General features: G+C 43.2%; 1 protein-coding gene across 1 annotated transcript in view; it reads left to right on the forward strand.

The window, feature by feature from the left end:
• LOC124789758 (prohormone-1-like) overlaps positions 1 to 18988 on the forward strand; it is a 310220-nt gene that overhangs the window by 157217 nt on the left and 134015 nt on the right. The window contains exon 2 of the mRNA XM_047257211.1: positions 927 to 1055. Within this exon, the coding sequence (XP_047113167.1) occupies positions 927 to 1055 (129 nt within the window). The remainder of the gene's footprint in view (positions 1 to 926; positions 1056 to 18988) is intronic.

Genomic DNA, 18988 nt, shown 5'->3' on the forward strand with positions numbered 1-18988 from the left:
CCAAGTTCGTCGTTGAGTACACCATCGCAGGCGCTCCCGTCTGTGATGCAGCGTCATGGGTAACCGCAGCCATGGTCTCCGACCTGATAGTCCATGCTGCTGCAAACGTCGTTGAACTGTTCGTGCAGATGGCTGTTGTCTTGCAAACGTCCCCATCTGTTGACTCAGGGATCGAGACGCGGCTGCACGATACGTTACAGCCATGCGGATAAGATGCCTGTCATCTCGATTGCTAGTGATACGAGGCCGTTGGGATCGAGCACGGCGTTGCGTATTACCATCCTGAACCCACCGATTCCATATTCTGCTAACAGTCATTGGATCTCGACCAACGCGATCAGCAGTGTCGCGATAGGCTACAATCCGACCTTTGTCAAAGCCGGGAACGTGATGGTACGCATTTCCCCTCCTTACATGAGGCATCACAACTACGTTTCACCTGGCAACGCCGGTCAACTGCTGTTTGTGTATGAGAAAACGGTTGGAAACTTTCCTCATGCCGCACGTTGTAGGTGTCGTCACCGGCGCCACCTTGTGTGAATGCTCTGAAAAGCTAATCATTTGCATATCACAGCATCTTCTTCCTGTTGGTTAAATTTCGCGTCTGTAGCACTTCATCTTCGTGGTGTAGCAATTTTAATGGTTAGTAGTGTACATAAAATTTCCTAAGAAAAGGTCATGTTGATTTCTTTTGTCGGAGTAATAGTTTGCGCAGAGCGAACGAGAGAATATGAAAATGCATCGGCATGTGAGCTAGCTGTCCACACTCCCAGCTGGCCAACAGTCGAGTGCGCCACCTAGCAAACTTGCGGCGAATCTTACTCCTTGTGAGGCACGCTGTAGACAAGTGTGCTGCGGTGGTTAGCTGAGGCAAGTTGCGTGTTCTACGACAGTGCTAAGTGTGGGACGGGTGTGTTGTGTTACAGATGGCGATGTCTACGGCAGTGAAGGCAGTGCTGTTGCTGGTGGTGGCTCTGGCCGCAACCTGCTGGGCGCGCGCTGAGCCCCTGGGACAGCAGCCCAGCGACAAGGCCCGCTTGCTCAACGAGCTCGACGTGAGTAAACCGTTCAACGCACTAACTTCCTCGAATGGAAAATTCCCAACTAAAAGCACACTGGTGCACTTTTAAAATATCGTTTCTAAAAGCTCATTTTCCGTTCTCGATATAAAGTTTCGAGATTTCCTGAATTTGTTGGTGGATTGAAACTTTTTTTTTTTTTTTTTACCAGTCACTCACTTTATTTAACAAATACCTTCTCTTAAGACTATCAGTTCAATTAAATACAGGCTGTTTCAAAAGGGACTTTACAACTTTGAAAATGCATGTAAATTAATTCATAGTACCTACAGAGGTGACTGTTGTGTCAATTTGTAGGGAAATACCAGGTGATCAAAAGGTCAGTATGAATTTGAAAACTGAATAAATCACGGAATAATGTAGATAGAGAGGTTCAAATTGACACACATGCTTGTAATGACATGGGGTTTTATTAGAACCAAAAAAATACAAACGTTCAAAAAATGTCCGACAGATGGCGCTTCATCTAATCAGAATAGCAATAATTAGCATAACAAAGTTAGACAAAGCAAAGATGATGTTCTTTACAGGAAATGCTCAATATGTCCACCATCATTCCTCAACAACAGCTGTAGTCGAGGAATAATGTTGTGAACAGCACTGTAAAGCATGTCCGGAGTTATGGTGAGGCATTGGCGTCGGATGTTGTCTTTCACAATCCCTAGAGATGTCGGTCGATCACGATACACTTGCGACTTCAGGTAACCCCAAAGGCAATAATCGCACGGACTGAGGTCTGTTGGCCTGGGAGGCCAAGCATGACGAAAGTGGGGGCTGAGCACACGATCATCACCAAACGACGCGCGCAAGAGATCTTTCACGAGGCTAGTAATGCTTTGTTTCCTTTTTTGGTTCTAATAAAACCCCATGTCATTCCAAGCATGTGTGCCAATTTTTACCTCTCTATCTACATTATTCCGTGGTTTATTAAGTTTTCAAATTTATACTGACTTTTTGATCACCCAGTACATCAAGGTTTGTCTGGCGTAGTTCGCTAGTGCATAATCGCACCCTAAGGAGCGCTAGCGCTGCCTTCACTGGACCCGAGAGTTCGAACTGTGTGTTTGGTTTGAAAAATCGAAGTCGGCGACAACGGTTCAGCGTAATTTCCGTACCAAGTACGCTAAAGATCCTCCCAGCATGCCTACAATTTATGAGTGGCATAAATGTTTTGTCGAAAACGGGTACTCGATGAAACACGGGAAATCGTCAGGTCTTCCAAACACATCTGATAACGTCGTTGAGCGAGTGAGGCAACGTTTTGTCAACAGCCGTACGGAATTGACCGACCGTGCATCCCACATACAACTGTTTGGTGTGCGTTGAGAAACCGATTGCATTTGAAACCGTACAGATTGACAATCCTACAAGCAGTAAAAGACACTGATTAAATTGCTCGAAGGAACTTCTGTGCGGACATGTTAAATCGGTTACATGAGGATGAACATCTCTTGGACAAAATCATCTTTTCTGACGAGTCGACTTTTCACTTAAGTGGCAACGTTAACACACATAACTAAAGGAATTGTGGCAGTGGAAATCCACATGAAACATTGCAACATTTTCGTGATAGCCCTAAACTTAACGTTTCTTGTGCATTGAGCAAGAACTGTTAATGGCCCCTTTTTTCCGTGAGAGAACGTTATAGTGTATTTTGATATGTTACAACAATTTTTGATACCACAGATCGATGAGGATGACCAAGAACGAAATGTTTACTTCATGCAAGATGGTGCGTCAAGCTACTACCTGGATGACGTCCGGGAGTTTCTCAGTGACAGCTTTCCACGTCAGTGGACTGGCCGTGATGCGCCAATTGCACGGCCCCCACGTTCCCCAGACACGACAACACTTGATTTTTTTTATGGGGATTTACAAGGATATCGTGTTTGTATCTCCTGTGCCGGCTTCTCTACCTGAACTTCGAGCAAGAATTTACGCATCCGCTGAGAAAGTTACACTTGCAATGCTACAACGAGTTTGGGATGAAATTAACTTCCGATGGGATGTGTGCAGGATAACCATTGGAAGGCACATATAACATCCTTAGTTTAAGTTAAAAAAACGTGATGTATTTCCCTACAAAATAACACTAAACCCAGCTCTATATCTTCTTTCAGTAAATTTGTATGAATTTTTAAGGTTGTTAACTCCTTTCTGAAACACGCTGTACTTAGGGATTCTGAAGCACCCTGTACTTAGGGATTACAATTACGAATAACTTAAATTGGACGATCACATAGATAGTGTTGTGGGGAAAGCAAACCAACAACTACGATGTTTTGGCAGAACACTTGGAGAATGTAGCAGGGCTACTAAAGAGACTGCTTACACTACGCTTGTCCGCCTTCTTCTGAAGTATTGCTGTGCAGTGTGGGATTCGTGTTAGTTAGGGTTGACGGAGGACATCGAAAAAGTCGAAAAAAGGGCAGCTCGTTTTGTATTATCACAAAATATGGAGGAGGTGTCACGGATATGATACGCCATATGGGCTGGCAATATTTAAAACAAATCCATGTTATCGGACAGCAACTCTTACTGAATTGTGAAGCAAACATGCTGCCAGAGTTGGGAATGAAATTGATGTTTATTCAGTAGGTGAACGGTTTCAGGATAATATCCATTTTCCAACCAACCAAGGCTTCCAAAGATGATAAATTATCCCGAAAAATATAAGTCCGGTTCCATGTGAACACCACCGAAGATCGTTAGTGAATCACTTCGGACCGAACCTACATGTACCAGTATCATTTAATGATATTTGCGACGTATATTTAACTTTGGAAGCCTTGGTTGGTTCGAAATTGGGCATTAATCTGAAACCGAGCACCTACTGAATAAACATCTGTTTTATTTGCAACCCTGGCTGTCTTTTTATTTTATTTTTTTATTGCAAAGGACTGCACAGCCGAAACAAACTTTCCGAGTGACAGTCGTGTGAGAGTAGGGCCTCTCGTCGGGCAGACCGTTATCCGGGTGCAAGTCTTTCGACTTGACGCCACTTCGGCGACTTGCGCGTCGATGGGGATGAAATAATGATGATAACACAAAACCAAGTCCCTGAGCAGAGAAAATCTCTTACCCAGCCAGGAATCAAACCTGGGCCCTTAGGATTGACATTCTGTCGCGCTCACCACTCAGCTACCGGGAGCGGACAATGACAGTAATATGCCGCACTAACTGTTGTTAGTTGTATTTAAAGTATCCCTTTATTTTATATTCTTAACTATTGCAAAGTTTCCGCTGTGTACGGTTTTTCGAGTAGCTGAAATACATTCAGGATGTAACATCGTTGAAATACAAATATAAAACAACCATTGGTTGTTTAATCAACAGAATAAATAGTAGAAATGACTAAAAATAAAAGTGATCATACGTAGCATAACCCGTCGACTGGATAACCCTGTCTCACAGTCAAGATTCTTATTCAGTGTTAAATTGTGTCAACCATTCGTAAGCCATCCTGTACGTGTCCCGTGCGCAGGATTTCCCATTTATGTTGACGACCACAACTAACTTCTTATCCGGAAGCACATTAAAGAAAGTATTAATAAAAGGCTGTCTAGCTACAAGGGAGAAATTAACAGGCATCAGTGCCTTTTTATAACTTTGTCCGTTGCGAAAATATGAACAAGAAAGGTAATCATCCTTGTTAATGTCCCCCTGGTAGCTAAACAACATTTGCTTGATACATTTTTTATTTTGCTGCTGGACAAAAAGTTATATGAGGTCGTCAAGGTAAGTGGTACTCCCTGTACAGTAAGAAGAAAAAATTGAAGAATTATTACAATAGTAAGGTATCTCGTCTTCAGCGCTATGAACTCATTAGCGCCCAGAATTTCTCTGACAGTAGATTTAAAGCAACGACAGAGCCCGCCGTCTGCAGCAGCTGCCAAAAGCTGCATGCCAAATTACCTCCGAAATCCCTCGCAGAAGACACGGCCGAAGCACCGGCGCTCGCCTGACTGCCAGTGCCGCCAACTGTTGCGCGATAAACCGCCGCCTGAGCCGACGCAGGGGGAAGCGGCGTTTAGGGGGCATCCGCGTGGCACCGGCTGCAGGCACTGGAGTGCGTGCGCCGTCGACCAATCAGCTCTGCGCCAGCTGCTGCGCTCCCACCCTGCGCGTCCTCCTCTCAGCGGGATTATTTTGCTGCTGGAAAAAACTGCCGTCATTAAAAAAAGTGGGTTAATTCCCGTACGCAGAAGGACGTTTTGAGAACCGTATGCTGCGATTACTTTGATCCTTTGCGGGCAATTTTGGCCCACTTGTCGGAAAGTTTTAATTTTTTTCCTTGTAAGTTACGTCAGCGTGCAGTAAACCAGGGAGTATGCATTCCTAACGTGCAAAGAACGATCTAGAACAGCTGTCTTCAAACTTATTTCCTCAAGAGACTGTGGGCCGCATATGTACTGACGTCATAATGGCGATAAAAATGTTTCCGTTTGAGGGCATTGCAGCTTGTATGCAACGTAGCGCGACTCCGATGCGGATGTACAACCACCGACATGTAGCCTTGGGACAAGTGCGGCATTCGTGATTTTCCGACGTGATAGCAGTAAATGCTGGAACGTAAATTATGGCGACGTTATTATCAAATGCGTTCAAACAGAACGAACATGCTGTTATTCTTTTCTTGGTTATCGAAGGACAAACACTAGTAGACATCCATCGGAGAATGAATAAAGTGTGTGAGGCAGCATGTCTGTCGAAAATCCACCTTTGAGGAATGGTGCTACAAGGGGTGTTGTTACTTCATGATAACGCACGTCCCCACATCGCAAATGCTGTAGAGCAGAAGTTACGCCGAATCAAGTGGAATACACTCGAGCATCTCTCCCAACGCTATTATCACGCCTTCGATACCTTTAAAGAAGTCTAGAAGGGTCGACGAGCCCCGTTCAACGAGGATGTGCAGCAGGCAGTTACAGACTTCTTCACGCAGGAGAACACGGAGTTTTACCTGGCGTGTCGGTGGGATGATTTCCTCAGTGCTCATAGCGATTTCGCCTTAGTGCCATACTAGTCTGAACTGTACATCCTTAGGACGGAAGCTTTTTGATTGCCCCTTGTATTACACAGATCATAAAAAGTATTGCATCACTCCGGTTCCCAGAACTCCTGAAGATAGACTTAGACTGTGAATATTGTATTACAGACACAGTCCCTTTGACTGTTCAGAGATGTAACGAAACCTGTCCAAAGATGCAAACAACTATGCATGAGCAGCGCCTATTAGACGGAGGGGGTCCGACAGCCGATCAGTTCCAGTCATTCCACCAGGAAGGAGGTACACGACTCGTGTTGTCTGTAGTTCAACCATGCCTAGACGGTTAATACCGCGATTCGATCGCGTCCGCATTGTTACTTTGGGCCAGGAAGGGCTCTCAACAAGGGAAGTGTCCAGGCGTCTCGGAGTAACCAAAGCGATGTTGTTCAGACATGGAGGAGATACACAGAGACAGGAGCTGTCGATGACATGCCTCGCTTAGGCAGCTGAACGGCTACTACTGCAGTGGATGACAGCTGCCTATGGATTATGGCTCGGAGCAACCCTGATAGCAACGACACCATGTTGAATAATGCTTTCCGTACAGCCACAGGACGTGGTGTTACGACTCATACTGTGCGCAATAGGCTGCATGATGCGCAACTTCAATCCCGACGTCCATGGCGAGCTTCATCTTTGCAACCACGACACCATGCAGCGCGGTACAGATGGGTCCAACAACATGCCGAATGGACCGCTCAGGATAGCGTCGCGTTCTCTTCACCGATCAGTGTCGCATATGCCCTCCATCAAACAATCGTCGGAGGCGTGTTTGGAGGCAACCCGATCAGGCTGAACGGCTTAGACACACTGTACAGCGAGTGTAGCAAGGTGGAGGTCCTCTGCCGACGTACGCCGCTGGTGGTCATGGAAGGCGCCGTAACGGTTGTACGATACATTAATACCATCCTCCGATCGATAGTGCAGCCATATCGGCAGCATATTGGTGAGGCATTCGTCTTCATGGACGACAATTCGCGCCCCCATCGTGCGCATCTTGTGAATGACTTCCTTCGGGATAACGACATCGCTCGACTAGAGTGACCGCTATCGAACATGCCTGGGATAGACTGAAAAGGGCTGTTTATGGACCAACCACTCTGAGGGATCTACGCCGAATCTCCATTGAGGAGTGGGACAATCTCGATCAACAGACTTGATGAACTTGTGGATAGTATGCCACGGCTAATACAGGCATGCATCAATACAAGAGGACGTGCTACTGAGTATTAGAGGTACCGGTGTGTACAGCAATCTGGACCACCACCTCTGAAGGTCTCGCTGTATGGTGGTACAACATGCAATGTGTGATTTTAGTGAACAATAAAAAGGGTGGAAATGATGTTTACGTTGATCTCTATTCCAGTTTTCTGCACAGGTTCTAGAACTCTCGGAACCGAGGTGATGCAAAACTTTCTTTGATGTGTGTATATTAACTGTAACCTACATACGTTAGTGTGTTATTTGCGCCCAGTAAACTAGCTACAGTTGACATTATTTGTACTTACATTTAAATACATTATTGAATATGAGACAGAATGGCAAATATTGACAAATGGTTTAAAATCCAGTTTTCTTCTACTCACTGTGTTGTATTACAACACCATTCATAAATTTAATGTTCCTTGCTACAAATATGTACCGTATTTGAAAATGACCGTCTCTGAATTGCGCATTCCTGAACCCATGTTACTCTTGTGTCAAAATTGACAACATAGCGTCTGATCAGTACGTGCCGCGCATGCTCGTGAGTTGTCAGTCCTGGTAGACAAACAATAAAACATTACGCCTCTCCCACCATTTAATCTCGCAGTGGCCGCGCTACTTACCCCTCCGCTTCTTATACACCGAAAAGCCAAAGAAACTGGTACACCCACCTAATATCGTGTAGGGCCCCCACGAGCACGCAGAAGTGCCGCAGCACTACGTGGCATGAACTCGATAATGTCTAAAGTAGTGCTGGAGGAAATTAACACCATGAATCCTGCAGAGCCGTAAGAGAACGAGGGGGTTGATATCTCTTCTGAACAGGACGTTCCAAGACACACCACATATGCACAATAATATTCACGTCTGGGAAGTTTGGTGGCAGTAGAATTGTTTAAACCCAGAAGAGTGTCCCTGGAGCCACTCTGTAGCAATTCTGGACGTGTGGGGTGCCGCATTGTTCTGCTGGAATTGCCGAAGTCGTCGGAATGTACAATGGACATGAATGGATGCAGGTGATCAGACAGGATGCTTACGTACGTGTCACCTGTCAGAGTCGTTTCTAGACGTATCAGGGGCCCCACATCACTCCACGCGCTCCACACCATTACAGACACTCTACCAGCTTGCACAGTCCCCTGCTGACAAGCAGGGTCCATGTCTTCATGAGGCTGTCTCAATACCCGTACATTTTCATCCTCTCGATACAATTTGAAACGAGGCTCGTCCGACCTGGCAAAATGTTTCCAATGATCGACAGTCCAATGTTGGTGTTGACGGCCCCAGGCGGGGGCGTAAGGCTTTGTGTCGTGCTGTTATCAAGGGTACACGAGCGGGCCTTCGGCTCCGAAAGCCCATATCGATGATGCTTCGTTGGTTAGCACTCTGACACATGTTGATGGCCAAGCATTGAAATCTGCAGCAATTTACGGAAGGGTTGCACTTCTGTCACTTTGAACGATTCTCTTTATTCACCGTTGGTCCCGGTCTTGCAGGGTCTTTTTCCGTAGCAATGGTGTCGGAGATTTTATATTTTACCGGATTTCTGATATTCACGGTACATTCGCGAAATGGTCGCACGGTAAAATTCCCACTTCATCGCTACCTCGGAGATTCTGTGTCCCATCGCTCGTGTGACGACTATAATACCACGTTCAAATTCAGTTAATCAGTTAATCTTGATAACCTGCCACTGTAGCAGCAGTAACCGATGTAACTACTGCGCCAGACTCTTGCCTTGCCGACCACAGCGCTGTATTCTGCCTGTTTAAATGTCTCTGTATTTGAACGCATGCCTATGTCAGTTTCTTTGGCGTTTCAGTGTGTAAGTTGCCAACTTGGCTCACGGTCGAATTTACCAGTTCACCAATTCATTCATCTTAAAATATTAACTCCTCTGCAAATATTTTTGTTTTTTACTGAGGAGGAAAATTACGCTCTTAAGAAGCTCTTAACGTTAGTTCACGCATTTGGATTCAGATGTCCACGTTAGATACATTTTATTATAAAATACGGCTGAAAACGGCAGGCCTCCCGAATATTTGATTCTGGCCGCAAGAATCCTGCGGGCTGCGGTTTGTCGAACACTGGTCTGGAAGGACGTGAGTTCCACGAAGTAATATTGTGTTGCAGGACTGAAGTGGATGTTGATGGTAAATATTTCAACAGCTGTTACATCTCATTGACTTCTTCCTGGAGGGTTCACATCAGTTAAAATAATGCATGTGCTATTTTACGTTTTGCCAGTATCGGGTAATAAGATGAGAAACTGCGATTTGCATGTAATACAATTTAAGTAAAATATTTAACGCTTCCGTAAAAGGGTGCCCAAGTAACCCCAAAATTAGGACAAAGTGGTGTTAAGCTCTGCTGGAGATTTTTAAAGTTTCTCTGATGTCCAAGTTGATGGCCGGCAACAGGAGATGGTGAAAGATAAATTAGCAATTGGGCAATATGCTATCACGTAAGTGTGACGATTGCGTGTGATGGGGGTGCTGCTACGGTGAACTGTAAGAAAAGACAAAGTCCTACTACAAAAGGGCCGAACGAAAGCCTACACTGTGTTATCCTTGGAGTGATCTGACTAGGATTATCAGTCCACCAGAGCTTCAGTTATTTGAGTAATAAGGCTCGTATCCACACTCTGCAGTGCCCTTAACATAGAACATATTATCTTCGCAACAATTACCATAATGCACCGTGTAACTTGAAAATGAATTAGTCGACTGTTGAATTATGGTACACTTGTATATGATAATGATAGCAGAGGTACCTCCGCCACATAGAGGATAGATGTAGTTCTCCCCTTCTGTTTAGCTGACTGTCTTCATTGTACCATTTTGTCCTGCTTTACGAGGGTAATCCGAATTTTGCTGCTCATTTCATGAAGAAATTTTTAGACAAGATGAGTGTGAGGGTACAGAAGAATGCCGCAGATTAAATGGATAGATGGCGTAACTAATGAGAAGGCACTGAATAGAATTGCGGAAACAAGAAATTTGTGGCACAGCTTGACGAAAAGAAATTATGAATACAGCGAGCAGATTGAGACGGGACATAGGTTGCAGTAGTTGGGCTATCCATAGTGTTGCCAACAGTGAAATGGTATTTCCTACTAAAAGGCTCATTCAAAACCACCAGAATTCACTGCGTTTTTTGTGCGTTCAACAAATCCGCTAGATTGTTGTTTCTTTTTAACCACCGACAAAGTTGAGTAGCCAAAAATGAGCCAATTCATTTTATCCCTTATATGTAAAGCTAGAACAGCATTATGATAAGTGTCACAGTCAAGTTACGTAAGACAAAATAAACAGCTCGGAATCATCAACGTCTTCCCCGACAGAAGTTTCAGCACCAGCGGCAGAGATAATAGTGGATCAAGTACATTCAGATGTTTCATATACCATAACAGTTCCTGTCTGCTGCACCACTACTGTTGGTAGTTTATAATTGTGGCAACATTGTTCCTTCCTTTTCATTCCTAATCGAATCCACAACAGCGAATTCATCATTTCGGATTTCATCCTATTTTTCGATTTATTTCTAATAACATTCATCTCGCTAAAAAGTCTTTCCTCTTCTGCATTCGACCACGGTAAAAACTAGCCGTGACAATGCAAATTTGCCAATCCGTGAAATGGGTTTCTGCCACTTGCATCTTTATATTTAACAACTTTACACCAGAAATTAACAATGTCTGTGGTTTTGGACCATTTGGAAAGAGCTAAATTTTGTTACTGGGAACCAATTTTTGTTATTGCAGCAGGATAAATATTACACGTTTGAAGGAATCAATGGCTCTTTAACTACCTGAAGAGCATTGGACACTGAAAGAAGTGAAACTTTTCTCATAATTTCAGTGCTGTCTGGAAGTTTTTGCAGCAACTGAATTATTAACTGGCAGACAAACTGGATGCATCTTTGACGTAGGACGTGTTCTTGCTCTGCATGTAATTAAGATTTTCCCAATTCATCAATCTTTTTTCTAGAATACACATTCTAGATGTGTTTTGAGATCTAAGTGCTTCTCTAAGTCTTAATTTAATTTTCTTTTCACGGGGTATGTGGGGATAACAGGTTTTTTTTCATTAATGATTCTGCTGACAGAACGAGGTCATTTAACAACTTGCCTAGATCCTCTGTGTTGGATTTAAAATGTTTATTGACCGTATGCAAATCTGAAAGAATCAATTTGTATGCTCAGGAAACATTCCATGAAGCATTTCTGAGGTGTAGCATTCATTTTTTAGTCCAGTTATTTCAAAATGCATCCTAAGCTCTAACCACTGGCCTGCTATTCTTGTTACAGCAGGCTCTACGCAAAACTATCGCGTATCACACGCATATGGAATTTTGAGGGGTTCTGCTCCTTCATTGATTGTCTGATAAATATCACGATACAACTGTTGGCGAGTTGGAGAATGCGAAAACCAGTTATATGATCCCCTAAGTAAGAAGTCAAGATTTCGTGGCAGCGTTTCACTTGCAGCAGAAGTATCAACATGAGGTGAATAGCATACACATTTTATAAGGATCAAATGTGATATGTCTTTTTTTTTCTAGATTTGATGGGCACTATTGCTAACACCTACCATTACATTCGCATTGTTTACAGCTATACGCTGCAGCTTGTTTAGATCTAATTTGAATTCCTTAAGCCTGACTGTAACTGCTCTTACAATACACTGTGCATTATAATGCTCAAGTTTGGCTACTTTCAAAAACGTTGAAATGATCGCGTTGGCTGCAGTACTGTAGTATGTTATTGTTGTTCCTAAAAATTTGATCACACTAATACATGTTGATTCATCAATTAAAATGCTATGCACGCTATCACCGATATCTTTCCGCAAATTTTTCAGAAAGTAGGACCTTAGTACATGTTTTATAACTGCCTATGCATTCGAAGTTTTCTAGCGACATCGCTGCTAGTGAATTTACTGTTGTACAAATTACTTAAGTGATCACGTGGCATGATCGCACAATAGCTGGAAACAAATAATGCAAGGGAAGCTTCAGCTTGATTCACTTCTAAAGACCATTTCACGGTTTTGAAAAGTATTTTTGCTTCTCTTGCTCTGCAGCTGTCTTGGGTTTTGTTGTGTCACAGCAGCTTACTACGTCAGCATAACGCGCCAACAAAGTACAATGACAAAATTTACAATAAGTTCTCGTATCCTCAGCTTCAACTCTTTCTAGCCACTCTGCAAATTTACTACCGCGCAGCCATGCAGCATGAAATTGTGGTGTATCCTCTGCCTTTACTTTACCCATGTTAGCACTAAAACAACATTCACAGACTAAAAGAAATGATCACAACACCGGCGCTACAGTTATGACTTGCACAACGTATCCTGGGCCCTGGCAATCGGCGACGAACATAAACAAAAGAGGACTTACACGTACCGCATGGCTGGCAGCCAACGCCCATGTTCACTGTTTCTGCGAAAGCTGGGCTGACTTATGGTCACATGGGTCGCTGATCCCTTCTGTATTGTGGGAGTCGTATTCGAACACCGCGGCAGACTTCAAAATAAGAAATGGAAACACCGAACAATGCTCAACACAAAGCAAAGTGGAGTACAAAAGACGTTCGGTAACGGCTAAGGCGCAAAGTGGTAGTTCAGGTCTGACCTCTTCGTTCATCTTACGCAACTATAGACAACGCCCTCCCCGCACCTAAATTGCCACGTAATATAAGCTACGAATGCAAATGGAGATTTGTTAATACTATAGTGCATAACAGTCGGGAGCACAACGACCCAGGAACGACGCAGATTGACGTGTACTATAAATGTTTTGTTGATATAAATGTTAAGAGCTGCAACGTGTTAGAAAATTAAATACTGCTGTTGCTGTATGTTTCATGGATCAAGTGTTTTTAAAAATGATTTTACTGCAAAACTACTCATACATTTTTAAAATCCTCCACAACTCCCATTAGACACTAGATGAAAAATTTACACATCATACAGGCACTCAAAACCACCATATTTAGTGAAAAAAAAACCACTAACTTGGCAATACCAGCTGTTCGGGGACGAATGTGCCTGCACGGAACAAGTGTCTCGTATCTAATAACCGAAATGCATACCCCGTTAGCAAAGCTGGTTTAATCGAAACGCATACCCCAGTTATCAAAAGCTGGATACTTTGCACATCAAACACGTAGTCAAAACCACCATATTTTAGTGGGTAAAACCCCAAGTTTGCAACACTACATGTACGGAGACATACGTGACTGCACAGAAGAAATCTAATAATAAGTAACCAAACAAATACTATAATTCTCAAAACTGGTTCAGCATGTCCAACAAACACTATTGAAATGCAAATCTACCCATATTTATCTCAATTAGTTCACTACGACAAACGACGTTAATGAGTACCGCCGTTACGAAATTCACTTCATGATGTCGGGCGATGTAAGTCTCAACATCAAATAACGAGTAGAAGACGGCTCTTTATATCGTCTCAAGGTATAGTTCTAGCTGCGAGAGAAATAATGTACCTGACATTCGGTTCAACAATGTTACTTATTTCTTAAAACGATCAGTATCAGCTATCACTGAATCATTTATGTCAGCTTATCTGTTAGTAGGATAACGATTCTGTTGTTACGTGACACTGACAAAAATGATGGTGGGTTAGAAGTCACAGATTTATTCTGGTTCTGCGTCCATCGTCCAGCTGTTCTCAGGACCGCTGACTGCTGCAAGATGTCCGTGACACTCTTTACAGTTACTAAAATAATTACTAAAACTTAAATAAAAATTCATGACTGCCTCGCGCGTGGATTAGTCACAAAACTACTTTTAAAAAATCAAGCTTTAACTGTTTTCAGAATGGCTATGGGGCTGGATCGTATCGGGCTAGCAATTCATACACAGACATAGTATAACAATGACAGCAGCTTAATTATTTATTCACATATCTGGCTGTCGGTTTATTAATACACTCAAAAATAAATAAATAAAAAAGAAAAAAAGACTGGAAGTTTGGCCCCCACACTTTTAGAACGCTGTCTGGTAAGAAACAAATCACAGCACGTTGTACGGTTGTATATAACATGCGCGGTCAAATTTCTCTCGTTAAGTACTGGGAACAGTGAAGTTCACAGTCTCTAGTTTGTCTTTTAGATAGTTTAAATTGTTTGGATGCTTCAAATCCGTCACGAAATAATAGGACTGTCGGAATTGGACTGCTGCTGATTCCAGAAGGTTCTATAGCTGTGTGATATCTTCTCCACTGTAATTTCTGCGATGATCTTCTAAATCTCCATGCTTGTTTTTTGTTCTTGCTTCGCCTGATGTCTTCTATTCTTGTGTTTCCTCTCCTGCAAAGATTCCAAAGTAAATTCTTCTTCTCTAAAGTTTTTAGTAAACTGTAGCATCAATACTGCAACAGCCTTCTTGTAGAGTGTTCCAATTTCGACTCGTTTTTCCTCACACATAATGATGTCCTCCGTTTGAAAATTTCTGTCTCAGGTTTCCTCCAAACCATTCACTCTTTCAGCACTGCTAAAAGATATCTATTCTCCACAACTGAATGAAACTTTTCACCGATTTCCACTGCGCTCGCGAGCGATCGGCTTACCACTCCGTCCCGCTTTGAACTTCTGTTCTACCAGTCTCCACGTTCTCTTCTTTCAACCTTCACCTCCCGACGAATACTATTCAGAAACACTTCTCTCTCCAGATTATTACTGTTTTTTCTATTATAATTCGACTTATCATAACCGCCCAAGTAGGTCCTTCCTTGAACCAACTAGCTCGTCAGTTGTCTCTCTTGTGTTCTTAACCCAGATATTAATTTCCTTACTGTCCTGAAGCTTACAGAAATACATATACAATGTACAAAGGCACAATGAGAATAATAATACAATTCAAAATAACAGTATTAATTTACATAACAGTTTTATGTCACATATTCATATGCATTAGACGACAAAATGACCAAATAAAATTTAAAAGAAATGGAACAAATAAAATGTATACAATTTTATAATACATCCTATAGGATACAACATTTGTGGGGTATTTTTTTACACAAACATCAAAGGGGACTAAAATATGCTCATTTCAATATGTGGGAGGATGTAATGTGTTGCTTAATTCTTCTTCGAACGTTTGTTCTCGGAATTTCAACAACAACCTTCTCCATAACGTGCAACGCTCATATTCTAGCGACTGCCTTGGAGTTAGCTGGGCATTCTGCGACTCTCTCACATTTACTAAACTATTCCTCTACGAAACGCACCTCTCTTCGTTGGATCATATCTCTTAATCTTACTTGGTAAGGGTGTCTGTCTGATGAACAGTCCTCAAGAACCGGTAGAACAAATATTTCGTTGGCTACTTCTCTCGTGAGTGAATTGAATTTCCTTGAGTTTCTGCCAATGAATCTCAGTCTGCATTATCTTTCGTTTCAAGTGGTCATTACAGATAACAAACTGCCAAAAATAAGGTTTGTACCACCTGCGTATCTGCGAAGGTTTGTGGACCTACATTCATGGGAACCAGGGAACGAAAGGATAGACGTTATGAAACTGATAAAATATTTTCCTCGCGGTTCTAGGCGCGCAGGTCGGAACCGCGCGACTGTTACGGTCGCAGGTTCGAATCCTGCCTCGGGCATGGAAGTGTGTGATGTCCTTAGGTTAGTTAGGATTAAGTAGTTCTAAGTTCTCGGGGACTGATGACCACAGCTGTTAAGTCCCATAGTGCTCAGAGCCATTTCAACCATTTTTGAACCAAAATATCTTCGCTGTGAATAAAAAACAAAACAATAACTAAAACAAAGGGAATCTACTCGAAATTGCACACATTTAATTTCCACGTGTGAATTACCTGAGTAACATTCAGTACCTTGTCGCTTCATCCTGTGCTTTGTAACTAGCTTGGACTCGTGGCATTCTGTCCGCAAGATGATAGAGACTTTGCTTTGCAAGCCTACACCATTCTTCGACTGCGGCCCACATGAGGCCATATAGCATGACAGCATGGTCTCTGCGACGATGCACTGGATTTTCAACTGGTCCCAAGTATTTTCAGTCACATTGAAGTCACCGAATGTCACAGGCCAATCCATTACATTGATTCCTGCCTTCTTATTGCTCACGAGAAGGGCGTGGTGTGCTGGTGATGTCTTGAAAGGAGAAACCCAGCATCGAAATATCGACTGTAGAGTTAGACAATGTGTAGGAGGACCCTTTCCCGATACTGCACAGCACTCAGATTACTCTGAAGAGCGATGAGCCGCGCCCAACAACAATCGGTGCTACTGATGCAAACCGCTCTCCGTCTGACCTATCGGCTGCTCTAGCCCAAGACATTTGTTGCTGCCTTACTGCCTCCACATTATTCCATGATGGTTCAAATGGTTCAAATGGCTCTGAGCACTATGGGACTTAACTTCTGAGGTCATAAGTTCCCTAGAACTTAGAACTACTTAAACCTAACTAACCTAAGGACATCACAAACATCCATGCCCGAGGCAGGATTCGAACCTGCGACCGTAGCGGTAGCGCGGTTCCAGACTGTAGCGCCTAGGACCGCTCGGCCACTCCGGCCGGCCTCTTCCATGATGATCAGCAGGCGTCGTGATTTCCTGTAGTCAAGAGAATGAAGAGAAAGAGGTTTCCCACTAAACAACATGACTAAGCAAGTCCTAAAGATCGCTCGACGACAAGTTATAGGAATTTGTTTTTCTGCGCCATAGGTTGATAAAAATTTGCTGATGGAACTACGCTGTAAAGCTGTGCTTTATGTCTGTGACGAAGAGGGTACGGGTAGGACATCCATTTTAAAAACGGATGGGAACATTGTAAGGGATCCGTGATCCCACAAATATACGTAGATGCTAGTATCCGACACCCAGGTCGATAGCAGACAGGAATCGATTGTCGAGCGCTGCAGGAGGCAGTGAGACGAGTGTTGAATGAGAAGTAGTAGTGGAGAGACGGGCAAGAATGATGGTCAAGTAAATTCACTGGAGTATGACAAATGAGCGCGTCCCCCTGATCGTCGTGGGGTGGACCCTCATCGATACCGATTCGCGAGTGATATGAAAGCAAAAGTGACAAGTGCCGAATTATGTGTTTCGCGTCAACCGCGTCGGCCAGCAACAACCATGGATTGCAGTGAGGATTGTTGTGAATGTTAACCATCAGCATTGCGTGTGACGAAGTACTTAAAATCAGCAACCAATAAAAGATATAACCGTCATTAGAGGTGTAAGGCGATGGTAGCAACTGCCTCAGAATTTGTGTGTTAGTAAAAAATACATATCATTTTGTACATCGCAACCTTTATGGTCTTTAATAATAGACAAACTTTCAATCATTATCTATTCCGTCTCAGAACAGCCGCACTCGGTTGAAATACCCTCGAAACCACAGCAGAAAAACCGATAGCCTTTCATCCATTAAGCACACGGTCATATAATCATATTAACTGTTTGGCGGCTTCGGTAATCACACAAAACCCCATAAAGGACATAACGGGGGTGTTACAACATCGCGACAGATGACTGAAAGATTCGTGATGATTGTCGTGTCAGAACTGATGGTATTCCATACGTCCTGAACATTGTCAGCAGTTAATCATTTGCAGTAGTACATGAGTCTCTAAACTGTCGGAAGGATTGTGCTCTCTGGGTACCATGTTAACTGACAGAGAAACGCAAATGGAAATTAACAAAATTTTCTGTTTCTTCAGCTGTGTTGCAGCTACATTTCGTTGCCAACATGTATGTTGACAACAAACACCGAGGTGGCGCACCTCCCAACCAAATATAAGTCACGGATACCTATAAAGACAACTACTGAAATGACTACAATTCTATTTGCAAAATACACATTTATTCGGCGATACACAAATACTCAATTTTAGGAGATCGTTGTGCAATAGTGTTAACCTCTGACAGTCCTGCTCTGAGACTAGTTCGTGTACACTACGGTCTTCTATCCGACGTAGGTACTGCCGTCGTGTAACCTCGTTTTGTGGGACAGCGGCAGAACCTTCTCCGGGCCGGTGAGCTGCACAGTGGTGAAATCTTCACAGGAACATATTCTCGAATTCACTCTACCGTTTAAGCCATGGAGCGTGAGTTTTATCCTGGTGTGCGCTGATACTAAGCTACGCGCTATTTGTTCCCCGTGATGCGTGACGTGAAACCCTTCCGCTCTGCTAGCGACCACCGCAGCAGGCCACTGGAATTTGCTGGCGGACTCGCTTCTCCTGGCCACCTGTGAAGCTTGTCGTGTTTGATAGAAGTCTAGCATCCAGGAGGTGCAACTCAGAGGTCGCAACGAAGTAGTTAAATTTCCAGGAGCTTTCGGCTGTGCATTCGTCGGCTATTTTCAAGTAGTAACAGCGTGCTTCCACATGACACGAGCATGTGTTCTGAGCTGTGTGATGTTTTACCAAATGACATGACTAGAAGCTGGACAAAATTTCATTAGTTTATATCACCACGAGAACATGTAGTCGTACAAACAGAAACGCTTATAAATATTAAAATTACGTTTAAGACGTTTTGAACACAAAGGAGAAGACTTCCTCACTCACATGGCAACTATTGGTGACTGAAATTCGGTAAAGAGCTGGTGCTGAATAGTAGGACACTGGGGCATAATTTTACTAACAAATTT

The sequence above is a fragment of the Schistocerca piceifrons genome, chromosome 3, assembly GCF_021461385.2.
Source record: "Schistocerca piceifrons isolate TAMUIC-IGC-003096 chromosome 3, iqSchPice1.1, whole genome shotgun sequence".
Lineage (NCBI taxonomy): Eukaryota > Metazoa > Arthropoda > Insecta > Orthoptera > Acrididae > Schistocerca > Schistocerca piceifrons.